The 13,465-nt window shown below is 47.4% G+C and overlaps 5 protein-coding genes across 6 annotated transcripts; 3 read left to right on the top strand and 2 right to left on the bottom strand.

Annotated features, from left to right (window-relative positions):
- The first annotated feature begins 489 nt into the window (after positions 1-489).
- Positions 490-6,334, top strand: LOC110177084 (uncharacterized). Of its 2 annotated transcripts, none has more exons than XM_020943615.2 (12): positions 490-1,067; positions 1,142-1,262; positions 1,346-1,765; positions 1,827-2,138; positions 2,208-2,552; positions 2,690-3,553; positions 3,616-3,795; positions 3,860-3,955; positions 4,108-4,143; positions 4,213-4,449; positions 4,575-5,484; positions 5,558-6,334. In XM_020943615.2, the coding sequence occupies exons 1-12, from the start codon at positions 657-659 to the stop codon at positions 5,817-5,819; spliced, it is 4,194 nt and encodes a 1,397-aa protein (XP_020799274.2). In that variant the 5' UTR covers positions 490-656; the 3' UTR covers positions 5,820-6,334. The 2 variants fall into 2 exon arrangements, with proteins under 2 accessions (XP_020799274.2, XP_020799281.2); XM_020943622.2 differs by having other exon boundaries at positions 507-1,067; positions 4,578-5,484.
- On the bottom strand, positions 6,186-7,520 carry cag (DNA-binding domain-containing protein cag). Its single transcript, XM_020943636.2, has 2 exons — positions 6,988-7,520; positions 6,186-6,932 (listed from the first exon to the last, which is right to left on the bottom strand). Exons 1-2 carry the CDS (start codon positions 7,107-7,109, stop codon positions 6,374-6,376), a joined length of 681 nt encoding a protein of 226 aa, XP_020799295.1. The 5' UTR covers positions 7,110-7,520; the 3' UTR covers positions 6,186-6,373.
- LOC110177297 (uncharacterized) lies at positions 7,482-10,287 on the top strand. Its single transcript, XM_020943964.2, has 6 exons — positions 7,482-8,206; positions 8,268-8,573; positions 8,639-8,839; positions 8,905-9,006; positions 9,063-9,741; positions 9,796-10,287. Exons 1-6 carry the CDS (start codon positions 7,669-7,671, stop codon positions 10,049-10,051), a joined length of 2,082 nt encoding a protein of 693 aa, XP_020799623.2. The 5' UTR covers positions 7,482-7,668; the 3' UTR covers positions 10,052-10,287.
- On the bottom strand, positions 10,270-10,876 carry ND-B14 (NADH dehydrogenase (ubiquinone) B14 subunit). The gene is made up of 3 exons (XM_020943989.2): positions 10,728-10,876; positions 10,542-10,657; positions 10,270-10,481 (listed from the first exon to the last, which is right to left on the bottom strand). Exons 1-3 carry the CDS (start codon positions 10,855-10,857, stop codon positions 10,353-10,355), a joined length of 375 nt encoding a protein of 124 aa, XP_020799648.2. The 5' UTR covers positions 10,858-10,876; the 3' UTR covers positions 10,270-10,352.
- A 37-nt stretch (positions 10,877-10,913) lies between these two features.
- On the top strand, positions 10,914-13,060 carry LOC110177306 (zinc finger MYND domain-containing protein 11). Its single transcript, XM_020943975.2, has 3 exons — positions 10,914-11,154; positions 11,217-12,277; positions 12,346-13,060. The coding sequence occupies exons 1-3, from the start codon at positions 11,040-11,042 to the stop codon at positions 13,033-13,035; spliced, it is 1,866 nt and encodes a 621-aa protein (XP_020799634.2). The 5' UTR covers positions 10,914-11,039; the 3' UTR covers positions 13,036-13,060.
- The last annotated feature ends 405 nt before the right edge of the window (positions 13,061-13,465 follow it).

Below are 13,465 nucleotides of genomic sequence, written 5' to 3'. Positions count from 1 at the left end.
ATAATTCCTGTTTGAATTCGATAGAGCTGGCGATATCGATCGCAAGAATATCGAATAGGCATTGTGCAACACTGGTACTTTGCTAAGATTTTCAATACTTTAAAAATGCTGAAGTCCATGCACTATTTATTTACTTAACAATATTAAATTATATTAAAAAGATTTAAAAATAAGTTGTCAAATAAATAATATAAATTAAATAATAATATTAAATATTAAATAAAAATAAATATAAAATAAAATCTCATTTTATTATTTAACTCATATATTACTACTTGTTTTAATTTTATCCAAGTGAGCACTTACATAAATAAGCTCTTGCCTTAGTTATAAATAAGAAAATTATATACAATTAGCATTTATTTATTATTCTTAAAAAATTAAATTAAATTAAATTAATTAAACGATTGCGCGATAATAGTTTACCACTCTGGTCACCCTAATCGCAACCCCGCGTTGCCAACTTCCGCCCAACTGACGGTATATTCCGTTTTAACGCCTACGGCCACATTAATTTCAATCTATTTCGACGCGACGCGACTCACGAGAAAAACAATTGCATTTTTAACCAATTTTACGAGCAAAATTGGGCAACGGCATTTGTAACGCATCCGCCGGAATAGGCGCCACCAGATGAGTGGCGCACACATGAAAAAATGGCATTGAATAAACGGATTAACCCGACCCCAGAGGGTCTACCGGGCGTCACGGAGTTGAACTACAAGTTTGCGTGTCGATGCTGCCTGAAAGCGGACGCAGAGTTCATTAAGCTAGATTCGGTGTCGGTTGCGCGTAGCCTGGACCCAGCCAGCGAGGAGGATAAGATTTCGCTCCTGCGGTGCCTTGTCTATTGCGTACGCGCGGATAATGCGCCAGAGCTACCGCAGTACATCTGCATAGAGTGCAGCCAGAGCCTGCAGGTCGCCTACTATTTCCTGCAAAATGCAGTCCGTGCCCACGAGATCCTTTGTCGCAAGCTGTGTCCTAGTAAATTTTGGAACGCTGAGGGCAGGCGCTTCAATGGGGCTATAGGCCGGCGCTTCCAACCATCGCCATCTCCCAGAGAGGTAGGTGTCGGGCGGGAGGCGACGGGGGTATGACGCATTGTGCCTACAGCGCCTTTCTCTTTGTTTACTTTCAGACAGCGACGACTTCGGGGGACAGGACGAGGCCGCCGAAAAGCATGCGGCAAGAGTGCCAGGTGTGCGGCGATATCTTCAATAGTCGCATGGAGCTCAAGCAGCACCTCCGGCAGCATACAGGTACAGTTTTAAGCGACCACCATATCATGTGCTGGATTTAATGATTGGGGAAACCCATTTTCCCATTTCATTTATTTTTGTAGACGGAATCTCTTACCACTGCAAGATGTGCAACTTTACCACGCTAAAACAGCGGCAGCTTCTGGATCACTATCGTTTCGATCACGCCATGCCTTCCAGTCAGGCGGAGGAGCACGTTAAGGCCAGTCCCATGCCGATAGCGCCCATTAAGGAGGATGAGGTCAAGGCAGTGTGCACGCTGGAAGACATGGAGCTCCTTATACCCACGGTGCTTACACCGGACGACTACGTTCAGCCCACGATTGATTCGGAACAACTGCGCGATCTTGAGCAGCACCTTGCCGCCAGCATGGGTGATGCTGTGACCAGTGTGGACAGCCTCACGTCAACATTGCCGCCCATGGACACGGCGCACAATGTGAGCATTGGCACGGAGTATCTGGTCCTGCCGGATGGATCCCTACAACAGATCAACGGAGGCGGTAGGTTCCCCAGAATGTGAAGTGCTTGAGTGGATATTATATTCCATACCATATTTTCCAGGAGTGGTCATCGAGTACATTGACGACAGCAAGCCGCAGAAGCCGCCACCACCTCCTCCCAATCCTCCGCATGTCAACGTCAGCCTGCAAAATCTCCTCGGCCCAGATGACGATGCAATGGATATCGATGTCAGCGAGCTAATCGTCGAGGATATGATGGCGATACATAAACCCACCATTTCCACTGCAGTTCCCAATCCAGTCAAGCCAAAGCCAACCGTTGGTTCCCAAAACTACAAGCACAAGTGCAGTATATGTCCCAGGACTTTTTCCTCCATGCCACGCCTGAAATCTCACCAGTTGACCCACAGCAGTTAGTTGAATTGCCTTGTGTGTGTGTGAGAACCCAATAACTACAATGCTTTCTCTTTGCTTTAAACAGATTTGCCGAAGTTCTTCTGCGATCAGTGCGACTTCTACTCGCTGCGTAGCGTCGATCTCATCGAGCACTACAAGACCACACACCATCGGGTTGATGAGAACGGTTCGACCAGCCACGACCCGGGGTCAGAGGAGACTGGCGTCTATTCGTGCGACATGTGCCTCTTTGAGACGCGCACCTGCAGCCAGCTTAGGGTCCACTACACGAATCACCACGGGATCCAGCCCACAGAAGTACAGCTGCGTCCCAGTTGGACAAACAACGGTGGCAATGAGACCAACAACAAGGAGCTGTCTTCGATCGGCAGGCAGCCAGAACCCGCTGACCTGCCGGTGGCCATTAAATGTGAGTCTTGAGAATGTAAAAGAAAAGAAAGTTATAGTTTTATACTTTCGATTTGCTTATTATTTTATTTGAGTTCCCTAGTTTTCTATTTATTATATCGCTTTCTTTGACACTTTCTTTAATGCTTCGAATTGCAGATCCGCCGCTAGTTGGAGATTCGCAGGTTCCAGTGGAAGTTCAAGCACCAGTGCAGCAACCAGTTCTAGTACAGCAGCAACCTGTGGTGGTCACTACACCAACAACGCTTTACCCACAGACAAGTAACAACATAAACGTGGTGGTGGATACGACTCCGCTGTTTTATGCGTCCACCACTTCCAGTACCGTGCAGGCAGGGCCAGTGCCGGTGCAGACCATGCAAATGCCGGTCCAAACCATGCCAGTGCCGACCGTGCAGACCATGCCAATGCCTGTCCAGGTCATGCCTGTGCTTCCGCCGGCAACAACTGTGATGGAGTCCGCCAACGAGAATAACAGCAATGCATTCGATATCCAAAATCCATTTCCAAAAATTCTACCTAGCAATGAGCAGGAGAACGAAGCCGTTCCCGTTGATTCAATTTCGACGGCCAACACTTCCAATATCTCAATGTTTGGCGATATGCAGGATTTCATTGATAACACCGATGTGGCTGCCATATGCACGATACCAGCGGACGATATGCCCGTGGTGGATGGCGATGATATTGTGATCGATAATAACAATATTAGCCTGGACTTTGATGCCGATAATCTGTTTGAGGAATTCGAGGAGGAGGACGATGCGGTTGGTGAAGACGAGGGAGAGGAGGAGGAGGAAGAGGACGAGGCGGATAATGATGATGAGAATGACAACAACGATGCTGCCACAGATCAAAATCTGCTGCTTACCAGCGACGATGATGACGTCGACGACTTTGATGATGAGCAATCGAAGCATCTGCAGAAGCCTTACTGCATATATTGCAACAAAAAGTTCACCAGTCAATACAAGTTTGAGAACCATATGTTTGTCCATCGGGGTAAGTTGGAGGGAACTCATACGGAGGTACAGGCTTATAAACTAACCCTTTTCTCCCTTCAGGCCTGGCCCCCTATCGCTGCGAGCTCTGCACCAACCTCTACAACATGAAGCGCCTGCTAATCAGGCACTATAAGACCGTGCACAAACGAATGCCAACCAGGGACATGGTCCAGGCCAAGGGCGATAAGGTACTGGTAGCCCGTACAAACATCGAGAAGCTCTATCTCGATGGAATCAAAAGTAAGCTACATAATTGATATAAGAAGAAGCACATTGAACTCATTCAATTTTCTTTTAAATGAAGGTCCAATGGTCATGTGCGCCAAGTGCCCGTATGAGTGCGAGGCGGATGGAGAAATGCGAAAGCATCTGAATGCCCATCACGGCATTAATGATGGACGTAAGTCAGGAATATCATTTTCCCCCATATACAGAAGCGACTGTTAGGGGTTGTTAACTTTAAATTTAAAGCCATATTGAACTATTTTGTAGAAATTTTCAGCTTACTATCATTAATTTTGTATTCATTTGTCGCTGTGCTTTCGATTTCAGTGTCCATTCATGCCAACGAGGTCTTCATTATACGCAGTAAGTATCGAAAGTCGACCTCTTTTAAATAACAAACCACTCATTCCATATTTCATGATCTAATCACAGAATTGCCGTTCGAGTGTCCGCGCTGTATTCGATCGTTTGCTGCCAAGGGCACACTCACCCGCCACCTGCAGCGCAGCCATATGGTGGACACCATTATCGAGATGCAAGCAGCTCACTCCTCGTCAGCCACCACCACCATCACAACAACGACTGCCTCTATAGCCGGACCAGTAGGAGATAGAGAATCTATTAAGGACGAGATGATGATGACGACGACGACGGCTGCTGCAGGCAATGGTAAGAGCCTCAATAGCCATGCAAGAATGAACTCAAATTCCCATTTCAACTCTGCCCGACACCAACTGCCTACGCATCCCCCTTTAATTGTTAAATCTATGTTTGATGACCAACAATGATCTTAGAAGTGCTGGGAAGAAGCCAGGATGATGTTACCGCAACAGGAGCGCCAGTAAAAAAGAGTTGTGCAGTGTCAGAAGAAGATGTAGATCCGGTAACATTGGACGCAGCCACTGCGGCAACGACAGCAGCCATAGCAGCGGCAATATCCTCCGCATCCGCATCGCCCAGCACAACAACAGCCTCGGGTCCTTCCGCATCCAACCTTTACCCCACTCCCACACCGTTTGATTTCGACTATGATCTAATGGGCAGCGATGCGCAGCGATCACAGGTTTCGACACCCACCTCCAACCCCCAGTTCGGATCGTCCGGCAGCGGTCTGCTCAATGGCAGTGACAAGCTACTGACCACCGCAGCCATGTCGCCATTTCCAACGAAGGGTCTGCGCTCCAACAGGCGGCAGGCCCATAGTTCGATCTACATGTGCAAGCTGTGCAACAAGTCCTTCGACGAGCTGGGCAAGCTAGTCAAGCACGAGATGGAAATGCATTCAAACACTGAGCCCTCGCGATGGGGTTACCAGCACAAATGTTCCATCTGCAGTACCAGCTACCGCACATTGACATTGCTCAAGTTCCACATGAAGCGACACGTCAACCGAAAGTCGCAGTGTAAGCTTTGCCCAAAAATATTCGCAACCAACGCGGAGCTGGAGAGGCACATGAAGGTCAAGCATTGCCGCGAGAAGTTAATTGGTCCGTGTGCGATAGATGGTTGCGGGAAGATGTTCGCCTTCAAGCATCATATGGTGCGGCATCAGAACGCCTCTCATCTGAAATCACGTCATATCTGCGAAGTGTGCAATAAGGAATTGCTGACCGTGGCGCACCTGAAGTCGCACATGTCACTGCACAAGAACATGGTAACCTACAGGTGTCCCGAGTGCGACCGCCCATATTTGCGACGCGGAAGGTAAGATGCTGAACACAACCTCTGCCCACTGAATTTTATGTCTAACTTTTAAAATTGTTCTTTTCATATCTAGACTTCTGAGTCATCTATTAAAAATTCACAAAAAACGCCTAACCGAAGAAGAGATAACCGTCCTCTTCAGCGGAATTAAAGAAGACCCTAGCCCTCCCCAAAGCCCGACTCACAGTCCGCCGCAAAGTCCGAATGATCTAAAGATGATGACGCGTAAGGGGCAACTGGGGCTCCGCAAGAGCTTGGAGGTGGATGAAACGGTTGGTAAGGAGGAGACGCGTTTGGATGCGGATTCGGCAGCGGAACCTAAGTTTTCCAAATAGCCCAGAATTCTTCCTTGCTAAGTAATCGCACAGTGTACAAAGTATGTTATACTCTAAGTACTGTTCTTCATCCCTCGTTTAAGTGCATATAATGTCCTGGAGTTTACCATTAGGTTGTTAATTAAGTTTCAAATTATGTTAGCCGAAATACAGACAACAATCTATATATACATATATATCACTCTGTATAGCAGTTATTGGTTTTAAGTTAATCTGAGTAGACTTGCGTTGCTCAGCCCAAAAGTAACATAAGTTTAAATGGTATCATGCGCGTAACGGCGTCAAAAGGACTCTGGCTCTGTAAAGGGACTGCCTGAGGATCAAGTATTTTGTAATCAAAGTCCTTAATAGAATATTTAAGTCCACTTATTTTAAATGATTTTTCTATTGATTATTTATATTAAAATACACAGATATATATATGCTATGTTATTGAAGCACTTATCCCCTTAGAGTTTTTTTTAACTAGAGATTGAACTATATGTGACAGAAATAAATATTCGAAAAAACATAAACCAAGATACTTATTAAAACATATGAGGCTACTACTCAGGTCAGGGAACTCCCGTCTTAAAGTTATTCCACTTCCAGCTCCACTGATTCTCCAAGCTAACCAGCTGTTGATAGGATATAAAGTCGTCCTTGACGAACTCCTTCAGGCGAGCCAGCTGCATCATTGCCTCCTCAATGCTGTATATGGGCTTAACCAGATCTACTGACGAGAGGTCATCGTCTCTGTTCGAGATGGGCTCGCTCTTCACAATGATGGCTTCAAACTCCCGCACATCCAGGCTATCACCAGTCTCATTGTAGTCAATATTGTGCCTCTTTCGCCACTTCTGGAGCCAGCCAGGGGATGCGGAAAATCCGTCATAGCCCATCTGTACCGCTATCTCCCGCGCTTTTTCGCGGACAAACTGGCCGGATATGGGAACATTATCTTTTCTGGTCAAAGAAAACCAGTCGAAGACTAACTCGTCAATATGGGCGCCATGCTGGCTCAGGGGATTTCTCCTCACTTGGCTCATATTGAGGTGTCCGGATATCAGTCCGTTGTTTATAGCATCTTTGTTTCTCAAAATCTCGTGGGCTTGTGTTTTTCCAATGTTAAACCTGAAGGAATTCAAAATTAACGCATATATTATACTACCAAAGACGACGCCGTTACCTGTTGGCCAGTTCCCGCACTGTTAGTTTTTCATCCTCCTGCGTCCGGATCACGGCCAGCTTCTCCTCTAGAGTAAGCAATTTCCTGGGGCACCTGCGTTTGTCGGGTGTATCGGGTGGCATTACAGCTGACAAGCAATGGTTTTAGGTCAGCAGAAATCCGTTCATTTGTCCAAAGGCGTACAAAACGTTGCAGAATCTAGAGAAACATTGTCCGCTCAAGGGAGTGTCCGTTCGTGTGTGTTCGATATATTTATGAATTCGATAGATGCTCAGCAGGGTGGACCTTGGCATTTGTCGGGTCTGCATTTTTATATATAAGTAACTATACTACACAATTCCAAAATTAATATTTTATAAACTTAGTTAGAAAAAAAAGAAGCATAACGTTAATATTTGCATTATTATCCCTATTTCATACGGCAAAAATCAACTGAATATTTCGTACCAAAGCTCACCCTAAGGTACAGTGTGACCGTGGCAAGGAGTACCGCTAGTCAGCCGGCCTCGAGAACTTTTGGCAACTGCGCGCAAGGTCCTACGATTTTAGCTACAAAAGAAAAGAGCGGTATAAATATACACATTGTTTGAGGGATATATATATTTTTGAATCGCAAAACCCACAACGGACAAAACGAAGGGAGAATAGAATCCGACGACAAGGAGTAACCGACTAGCGCTTATGGATGCCGCAACAGCTGTTGTTGCGGATTCCGCGCTGGTGACCATGAACAAGATAAACGCGGCCAAATGCCGAGCCTGCCTGTCGGTGGACAGAAAAACCGTCCAGCTGAACGCCCCGATGCCGAACCTGCAAAGGTCCCGCACCTACGCCCAGAGCCTGAAGCAGTGCACCAACCTGGATTTGCGGGTAAACAGTCCCGGCGGTTACTTATGGCCCATGCAGATCTGCGTGCGCTGCTGTCGCGCCTTGGAGGTGGCCATGCACTTCGTAGAGTTGGCGCTGGAATCGAATCTCAAGCTGTACGCAGAGTCAAAAAGTGTGAAGCTGCCGAGTCCCACGGGGGAACTTAAGCGTAAGGCCAGCAGCGAAACTCTTCACTGGAACCAATTCAGCCAGGAATTCGAGCAGTTCGTCTCGAGCTATGAGGGAATGACGGGACCTATCGAGGAGAACGTCCTCTACATGCGCGGGGCCAAGATACCACGTCTCGATGCGGATGTGGCAGCTAGCAAAAAGGCACCCAAAGAGGATGAAGGTAAGGACACTCTGTCTACTGCCAAGGAATATCCAAAATTATACGTCATTCCTTTTTACAGTCATCTTGTTTGATGTCAAGTACGACACCAACGATCTGGAGGAAGAGGACGAGAATGACGGGTCAGATGCCAAGAATAACGAGACCTTCTTCGAGAGCAGTATTACGCCTGGAGGGGCTGCTATTGCTAACAAAGCAGTGAGCAGCAAGAACGGTGAAAACAACAACAATTACAAATTTAATAACAAAAACGGAGATTCTTTGCCGGATGAGGAGTGCGATCTTATACAACGCGCCCTATACATGACCCTAAACGAAGAGAGTCCGAAGCCAGCCAAGGAGTCCAACAAAGGGCAACCGCTTAAATGTAAAGTAACCTTAAATATTGCTAACAATTGGCCTTTATCGTTTTTTTTTTTTTTTTGTTTCTAGCCCGGGAGTGTGATGATTCACCACCAACTCCCAAAGGGACTACAACTCAAATCTTGCCCAATGGCACCATTGCCAATATACCCATCCTCAAGTGCAACATATGCCAATATACTCACACAGATGCCAAGCAGCTGAGAGGTCATTACAAGAGTATTCACAAGATATACATGGCCGAGGACGACATAATTGGCTTGAACAAAAGTAGGCTTAACTTGCATTACAGAGATCTTGCTGAATATTAAAAAATTGTCTTTATTTCCTTACAGATCAAAGCTTTAAGTGCCGACCCTGCAATAGTTATGAGACGAAAGACAGAGCTGAAATGCAAAAGCACCTCATTGATCACCATAAAATAGATGGAGATTTCGGTAGGAACAGATCGAGTTCTTAGAAAGTCCTGTACTAATTTGTTTTCTGCCCACAGAAATGTACTGCTATGTGCAGGCCAACTGTCCGGCTTGTGCACGGATATTCAAAGATCAGAGCTCAGCCCGAAAGCATTATACTCGGGTGCATACACCGGCCCAGGTTGCGACCACACCACCGGAATCGTATGTCTGCAAGGTCTGCGAAAAGGTCTTCAATCAGAAGGCAGGACTGCACAGCCACCAGCGGTTTTGCCAAGTCAAAGATCCCGTGCACTGCACCTTCTGCGACCAGGAGTTCAGCAGCATGCGCAAGTACGAGCTGCATCTACAGCAGCTACATGCTGTCGAGACGTTGCACGAGTGTGAGATCTGTCACAGGAGCTTCAAGAGCGCCGACACCCTGGCCGTGCATCGTAAGCGGCACTCTGAGCGGCACTTTCAGTGCGACAAGTGTACCCTGAACTACGTAAACTCTGCGGAGTTGCGGGTGCACTACGAGCGAGCTCATGTGAACGAGGAGCAGGTGAGCTGCCTCACGTGTGGCAGCCAGTTCCAGAACTTCGCTCTGATGCGCGAGCACGAGCAGAGGAGTCACCAGAAGCAGAAGGTCTGGCGCTGCGAGGTGTGCAATTTTGAGGCCTCGACGAGGTCGCGATGGCGTCAGCACCAGTACGAGCACATGGAGTATCCCTACAAGTGTCAGCACTGCACCGGCGAGTTCGCCGATCGCAGCAAGTACGTATTTTAATCTATAAAGAGGGCAGAAGTTTATCACTCTTACACTTACAGATTCCGTCAACATTCCAAGAAGCTGCATGGCATTGAGCTGAGCGACGAACAGCTGGCGGAGATGTTCCGCGAGAAGAAGGGCTACACCAACCGACACGATGCATTCAATAAGTCGAACAACTCCCTGGAGATACCCGGCTTCACGGACGACTGCTTCACCGAACTGAAGAGCCTGGGCGTTGACTACGACGACATAACCACAGATCTCTTCGCCAACTCCAGCACCCTGGACCACTTGCTAGACTTGATACCCTGAACTGAGGACCGATCCATTTACCTGCATAGAATTTACAAACACGAAGAATAGCTGACGAGAGCTAGAAGACTGTATCCACTTTACAAGCACCTCAACCACAACGCGTAACCGACAAAGCATTCATCACTATACACCACACACATTTAGTTCGATCAGACCACAGTGAAGCCATGATTTTTTTGAACTCATCATCTCAATAAACAAGAAACAAACAAGCGTTTCTGAAGCGCGCCCAATGCTCATGGTTTCATTTATACTCTGAAGGAGGATTTTGTATTTTAAACTATGTAAATTTCAATAACTAGTTAACGCCCTGGATGAACTTTGAGAGGAAGTCTGTAGGTTTGGGTTCCTGTGATTCCTTCCAGTAGCGCATGATGTGGCCCTTCTGCTTCCAGATCTCCACGGACTCCTTCAGCTCCATTTGGCCCTGAAAATAAGACACAGGTGAGTTAGTTGCGTCCACCGCAATCTTCGCTCCGCCACTCACCTTGATTACCAGCATGTCTATCACCCGGATGTCCGTCACGTTGCGGTGCTTGACGAACTCCTCGCGCAACTTGTCCCGGCACTGCTCCACGGTCATGGGAATGTCGTAGTCCATGACTGCAAGATCCAGGCATTGTTTATTCCCCGTCGGGATGCGTAGTTCGATGACATAACCAGGAGCACTTACCAATGTAGGGGATCTGGCGGTACCAGGCCTTGTACAGGTTCAGTGCGCGCTTGCGGGCCTCCTCCCGGTCCACGGACAGGATGGGTCGCACCTGCTGCACGGCTCGCTTCACGGCTTCGCGTCCGGCCATTGGATTTTGGATTTGTTTCGGTTTTCTGTTTTTTTACGAATAGCTCCCAGCTGAAAGGTGTGACCGTTGTGACTCCGTTGGCATGTCGATTGCAATTTCGATATGTTTGAAAACTTCGGTCACACTGAACTGCACTTTTGACAAGAATTCGCCTCTATTCGCTATTTAAAAACGCAAATGCAATGCCGGACAATTTCCCTCCGTGTGCCATCCGTTTATGGATGAATATGCTGAATAAGGGCTCGGCCCAGCCGGTGGGCCTTCTTCAGAACTGCCTGGTGCCGGCCATGAGCAAGGGTGAGTAGGTAATAAAGTCCAATGGAATCCCTGGTTCTTACCAAGATTTCAATTTTTTCCAGAAGCGGCTAAATTGGCCGTGAAGATTGCAACCGAACGTGGCATCTTGGTGACCAATAAAGACGCCAAGGTCAGGCGCCCCACTCTCAAGTTCTGCCAGAAGCTGAACTCGCTGCGCAAATTTGCAAAGGATCCGTACTGCTACGAATGTCATCTGCCCGGAGAGCTTAGGACGTGCGTGACCTGTGATCGCTGCTTCCACAACGAGTGCCAGCGCAAGGACCCCGAGAAGCCCACCTACGTGGTTCCCTCTGACAAGGATCAACCATTTCAGTTCCCTCTCAGCGTGCCGGACGAGGACAAAGATAAAAGTGCAGAGGTGGTGGCCCCAACGCCCTCTCCACAGCCTCTTTTAGATCACAACAGCAACATTCAACAAGCCGCGCCGACACCCCAGACTTCGCACTTCGTCAAGCACGAGAACTACGAGTATGACGACGACGTGTTCTATGTCAGCGAAAAAAAGGGGGTCCGTCAGCGTTCGAAGGCCACTGTAAAGAACGAAGAGGGTCTTAATTCGGACACCGATACGAACAGCGAGCTAGACCACTGCACTCGCTGTCGGCTTCTCAAGCTAGCCGCTATCCGGAACCCGCCGCAATTGGACAAAAAAGAGTTGTCCTCTCTCTTGGGCAAAGTCTGGGATGACAGTCACAGCTGGATGAGCACAGACGTGGCCACGTACATGGCCAAGCTCTGGAAGAACCGTGATATTGCGCTGGTCAAGCGTATCCTCTTCAAAACTGATATCCTGGGAATGGCCGACATCAAGCGGAACATTGAGGCTGAAAAGTACAAGTACTTGATGGAGTTTCACGCCGATTTGCTTGACTTTCAGCACAACACTGCTGTGTTTTTTGGCCACCAGGCCGAGGAGTACGAACCCACCAAGAGGCTGATCCGGGATGTGTCACACTACATCCAGGAAATTCGTAAATGTGTCGATTGCTTTCGATATTCCAATGAGTCCAATCTGTCCAAGATGTGGTTCGCCAAGCCCTGTACACAGCGCCACGAGTTGGTTCTTGCCAAGACTGCAGGCTACCCGCACTGGCCAGCAAAGGTAAGTATCAAGCTAAGGCTATCCTTCTAATTCTGTAAAGTTACTTATAAGTATTCACTTTCTCGCAGGTCATAAGCGTCTACAGCGGCAATCCAAATAGGTATGATGTTCGCTTTTTTGGCGGGGACCATTCCCGAGCTTTGCTCGCCGAAAAGGATATAATTCCCATTGATCTGGATACTGATTTACATTTTAAATCAAAAAACACGCACGGCTTCAACGACGCCTTGATGGAACTGCAGTGCCACATGATGCTGTCCGGCTATTCCGCTACTCTCTTTGGCTTCTATGCTGATTCCACAGAAGCCGAAGAGCTCATTAAAATGGCCCTGTCACGCTGCACTAAATCGAGCGTCCCCCAAACCCCGGGCAAGCGCGGCAGACCGCCGACCCCGGCAGCTGCAAAGAAACGCAAGCTGCCGAATACCCCCAGTTGCAAATCTCCGGCGCCCACTCGTGTGATGCCTCGACGTAGCGTGGTGCTGCGGGAGAACGGAAGCTCAGCCAACCAACCGGAGAATGGAGTATATCAGAATCTAACCGAGCAAATCCTGAAGGCCCACGACGATCTGCAGAAGTACCAAAGCGAATTGGCCGCCATGCAGCAGAAGCTTAATGATGCGAAGCTTAAGCGTTGGTGCCACCACTGCCTGGAAGAGGCCGCGTTCGACTGCTGCTTCGCTGCGTCCTACTGCAGTGCTGACTGTCAGCGTCGCAATAAAAGACGCCACCAGGCAGTGTGCAAAGTCAATCAATAAATCAAGATGCCTGGTGATAAAGAAATTTGTATTTTTAATAAGTTTCCACCTGAATAGTTTTAAATTTATATAATGGAAAATTAGTAATCTTTAGAAAAGTTATAAATCAATTCGGAATATTATGTTTTATGGAAAATGAGATTTTGAATATGTCTTTTATGGGCATTATTGAAGTTCTAGGAATGGGCAGCACTGTTGCCCATAGATGGCGCCCTTGTGTTTAATAATGTTCGGAAATTCAATTATTTTTAAACAGAAAAACGAAGTGCATCTCTTCAATCCTTTGTTTTAAGCTTAATATTACAAAAAATCCCTTATTTTTTAAGGAGTTATTGACGTTTTGCCAGCCATATTATATATACTCGTTTTGATGACCTGTTCTTACCAAAAGTAAGTACTTTTCCTTTTATTATGGGAAGAAGACCAACAT

Source organism: Drosophila serrata, unplaced genomic scaffold, assembly GCF_035046125.1.
Source record: "Drosophila serrata isolate PLE 108 unplaced genomic scaffold, ASM3504612v1 contig_184, whole genome shotgun sequence".
NCBI classification, from domain to species: domain Eukaryota; kingdom Metazoa; phylum Arthropoda; class Insecta; order Diptera; family Drosophilidae; genus Drosophila; species Drosophila serrata.
Note: the sequence above shows the minus strand (reverse complement) of the source record. Positions and strands in the feature narration are given on the sequence as shown.

What these genes read in the sequence shown, in the direction of transcription:
- LOC110177084 (XM_020943615.2), top strand. Translation starts at nt 657, where the DNA reads ATGGCATTGAATAAACGGATTAACCCGACCCCAGAGGGTCTACCGGGC. An exon ending in ACAACAGATCAACGGAGGCG is followed by an intron (nt 1,766 to 1,826) that starts GTAGGTTCCCCA and finishes CATATTTTCCAG; the next exon opens with GAGTGGTCATCGAGTACATT. An exon ending in GACGGCTGCTGCAGGCAATG is followed by an intron (nt 4,450 to 4,574) that starts GTAAGAGCCTCA and finishes CAATGATCTTAG; the next exon opens with AAGTGCTGGGAAGAAGCCAG.
- cag (XM_020943636.2), bottom strand. Translation starts at nt 7,109, where the DNA reads ATGCCACCCGATACACCCGACAAACGCAGGTGCCCCAGGAAATTGCTT. An exon ending in GTGCGGGAACTGGCCAACAG is followed by an intron (nt 6,933 to 6,987) that starts GTAACGGCGTCG and finishes GAATTCCTTCAG; the next exon opens with GTTTAACATTGGAAAAACAC.
- LOC110177297 (XM_020943964.2), top strand. Translation starts at nt 7,669, where the DNA reads ATGGATGCCGCAACAGCTGTTGTTGCGGATTCCGCGCTGGTGACCATG. An exon ending in CAAAGGGCAACCGCTTAAAT is followed by an intron (nt 8,574 to 8,638) that starts GTAAAGTAACCT and finishes TTTTGTTTCTAG; the next exon opens with CCCGGGAGTGTGATGATTCA. An exon ending in GAGTTCGCCGATCGCAGCAA is followed by an intron (nt 9,742 to 9,795) that starts GTACGTATTTTA and finishes TTACACTTACAG; the next exon opens with ATTCCGTCAACATTCCAAGA.
- ND-B14 (XM_020943989.2), bottom strand. Translation starts at nt 10,857, where the DNA reads ATGGCCGGACGCGAAGCCGTGAAGCGAGCCGTGCAGCAGGTGCGACCC. An exon ending in CCGCCAGATCCCCTACATTG is followed by an intron (nt 10,658 to 10,727) that starts GTAAGTGCTCCT and finishes TGGATCTTGCAG; the next exon opens with TCATGGACTACGACATTCCC. An exon ending in TAGACATGCTGGTAATCAAG is followed by an intron (nt 10,482 to 10,541) that starts GTGAGTGGCGGA and finishes TCTTATTTTCAG; the next exon opens with GGCCAAATGGAGCTGAAGGA.
- LOC110177306 (XM_020943975.2), top strand. Translation starts at nt 11,040, where the DNA reads ATGCCGGACAATTTCCCTCCGTGTGCCATCCGTTTATGGATGAATATG. An exon ending in GGTGCCGGCCATGAGCAAGG is followed by an intron (nt 11,155 to 11,216) that starts GTGAGTAGGTAA and finishes AATTTTTTCCAG; the next exon opens with AAGCGGCTAAATTGGCCGTG. An exon ending in ACCCGCACTGGCCAGCAAAG is followed by an intron (nt 12,278 to 12,345) that starts GTAAGTATCAAG and finishes ACTTTCTCGCAG; the next exon opens with GTCATAAGCGTCTACAGCGG.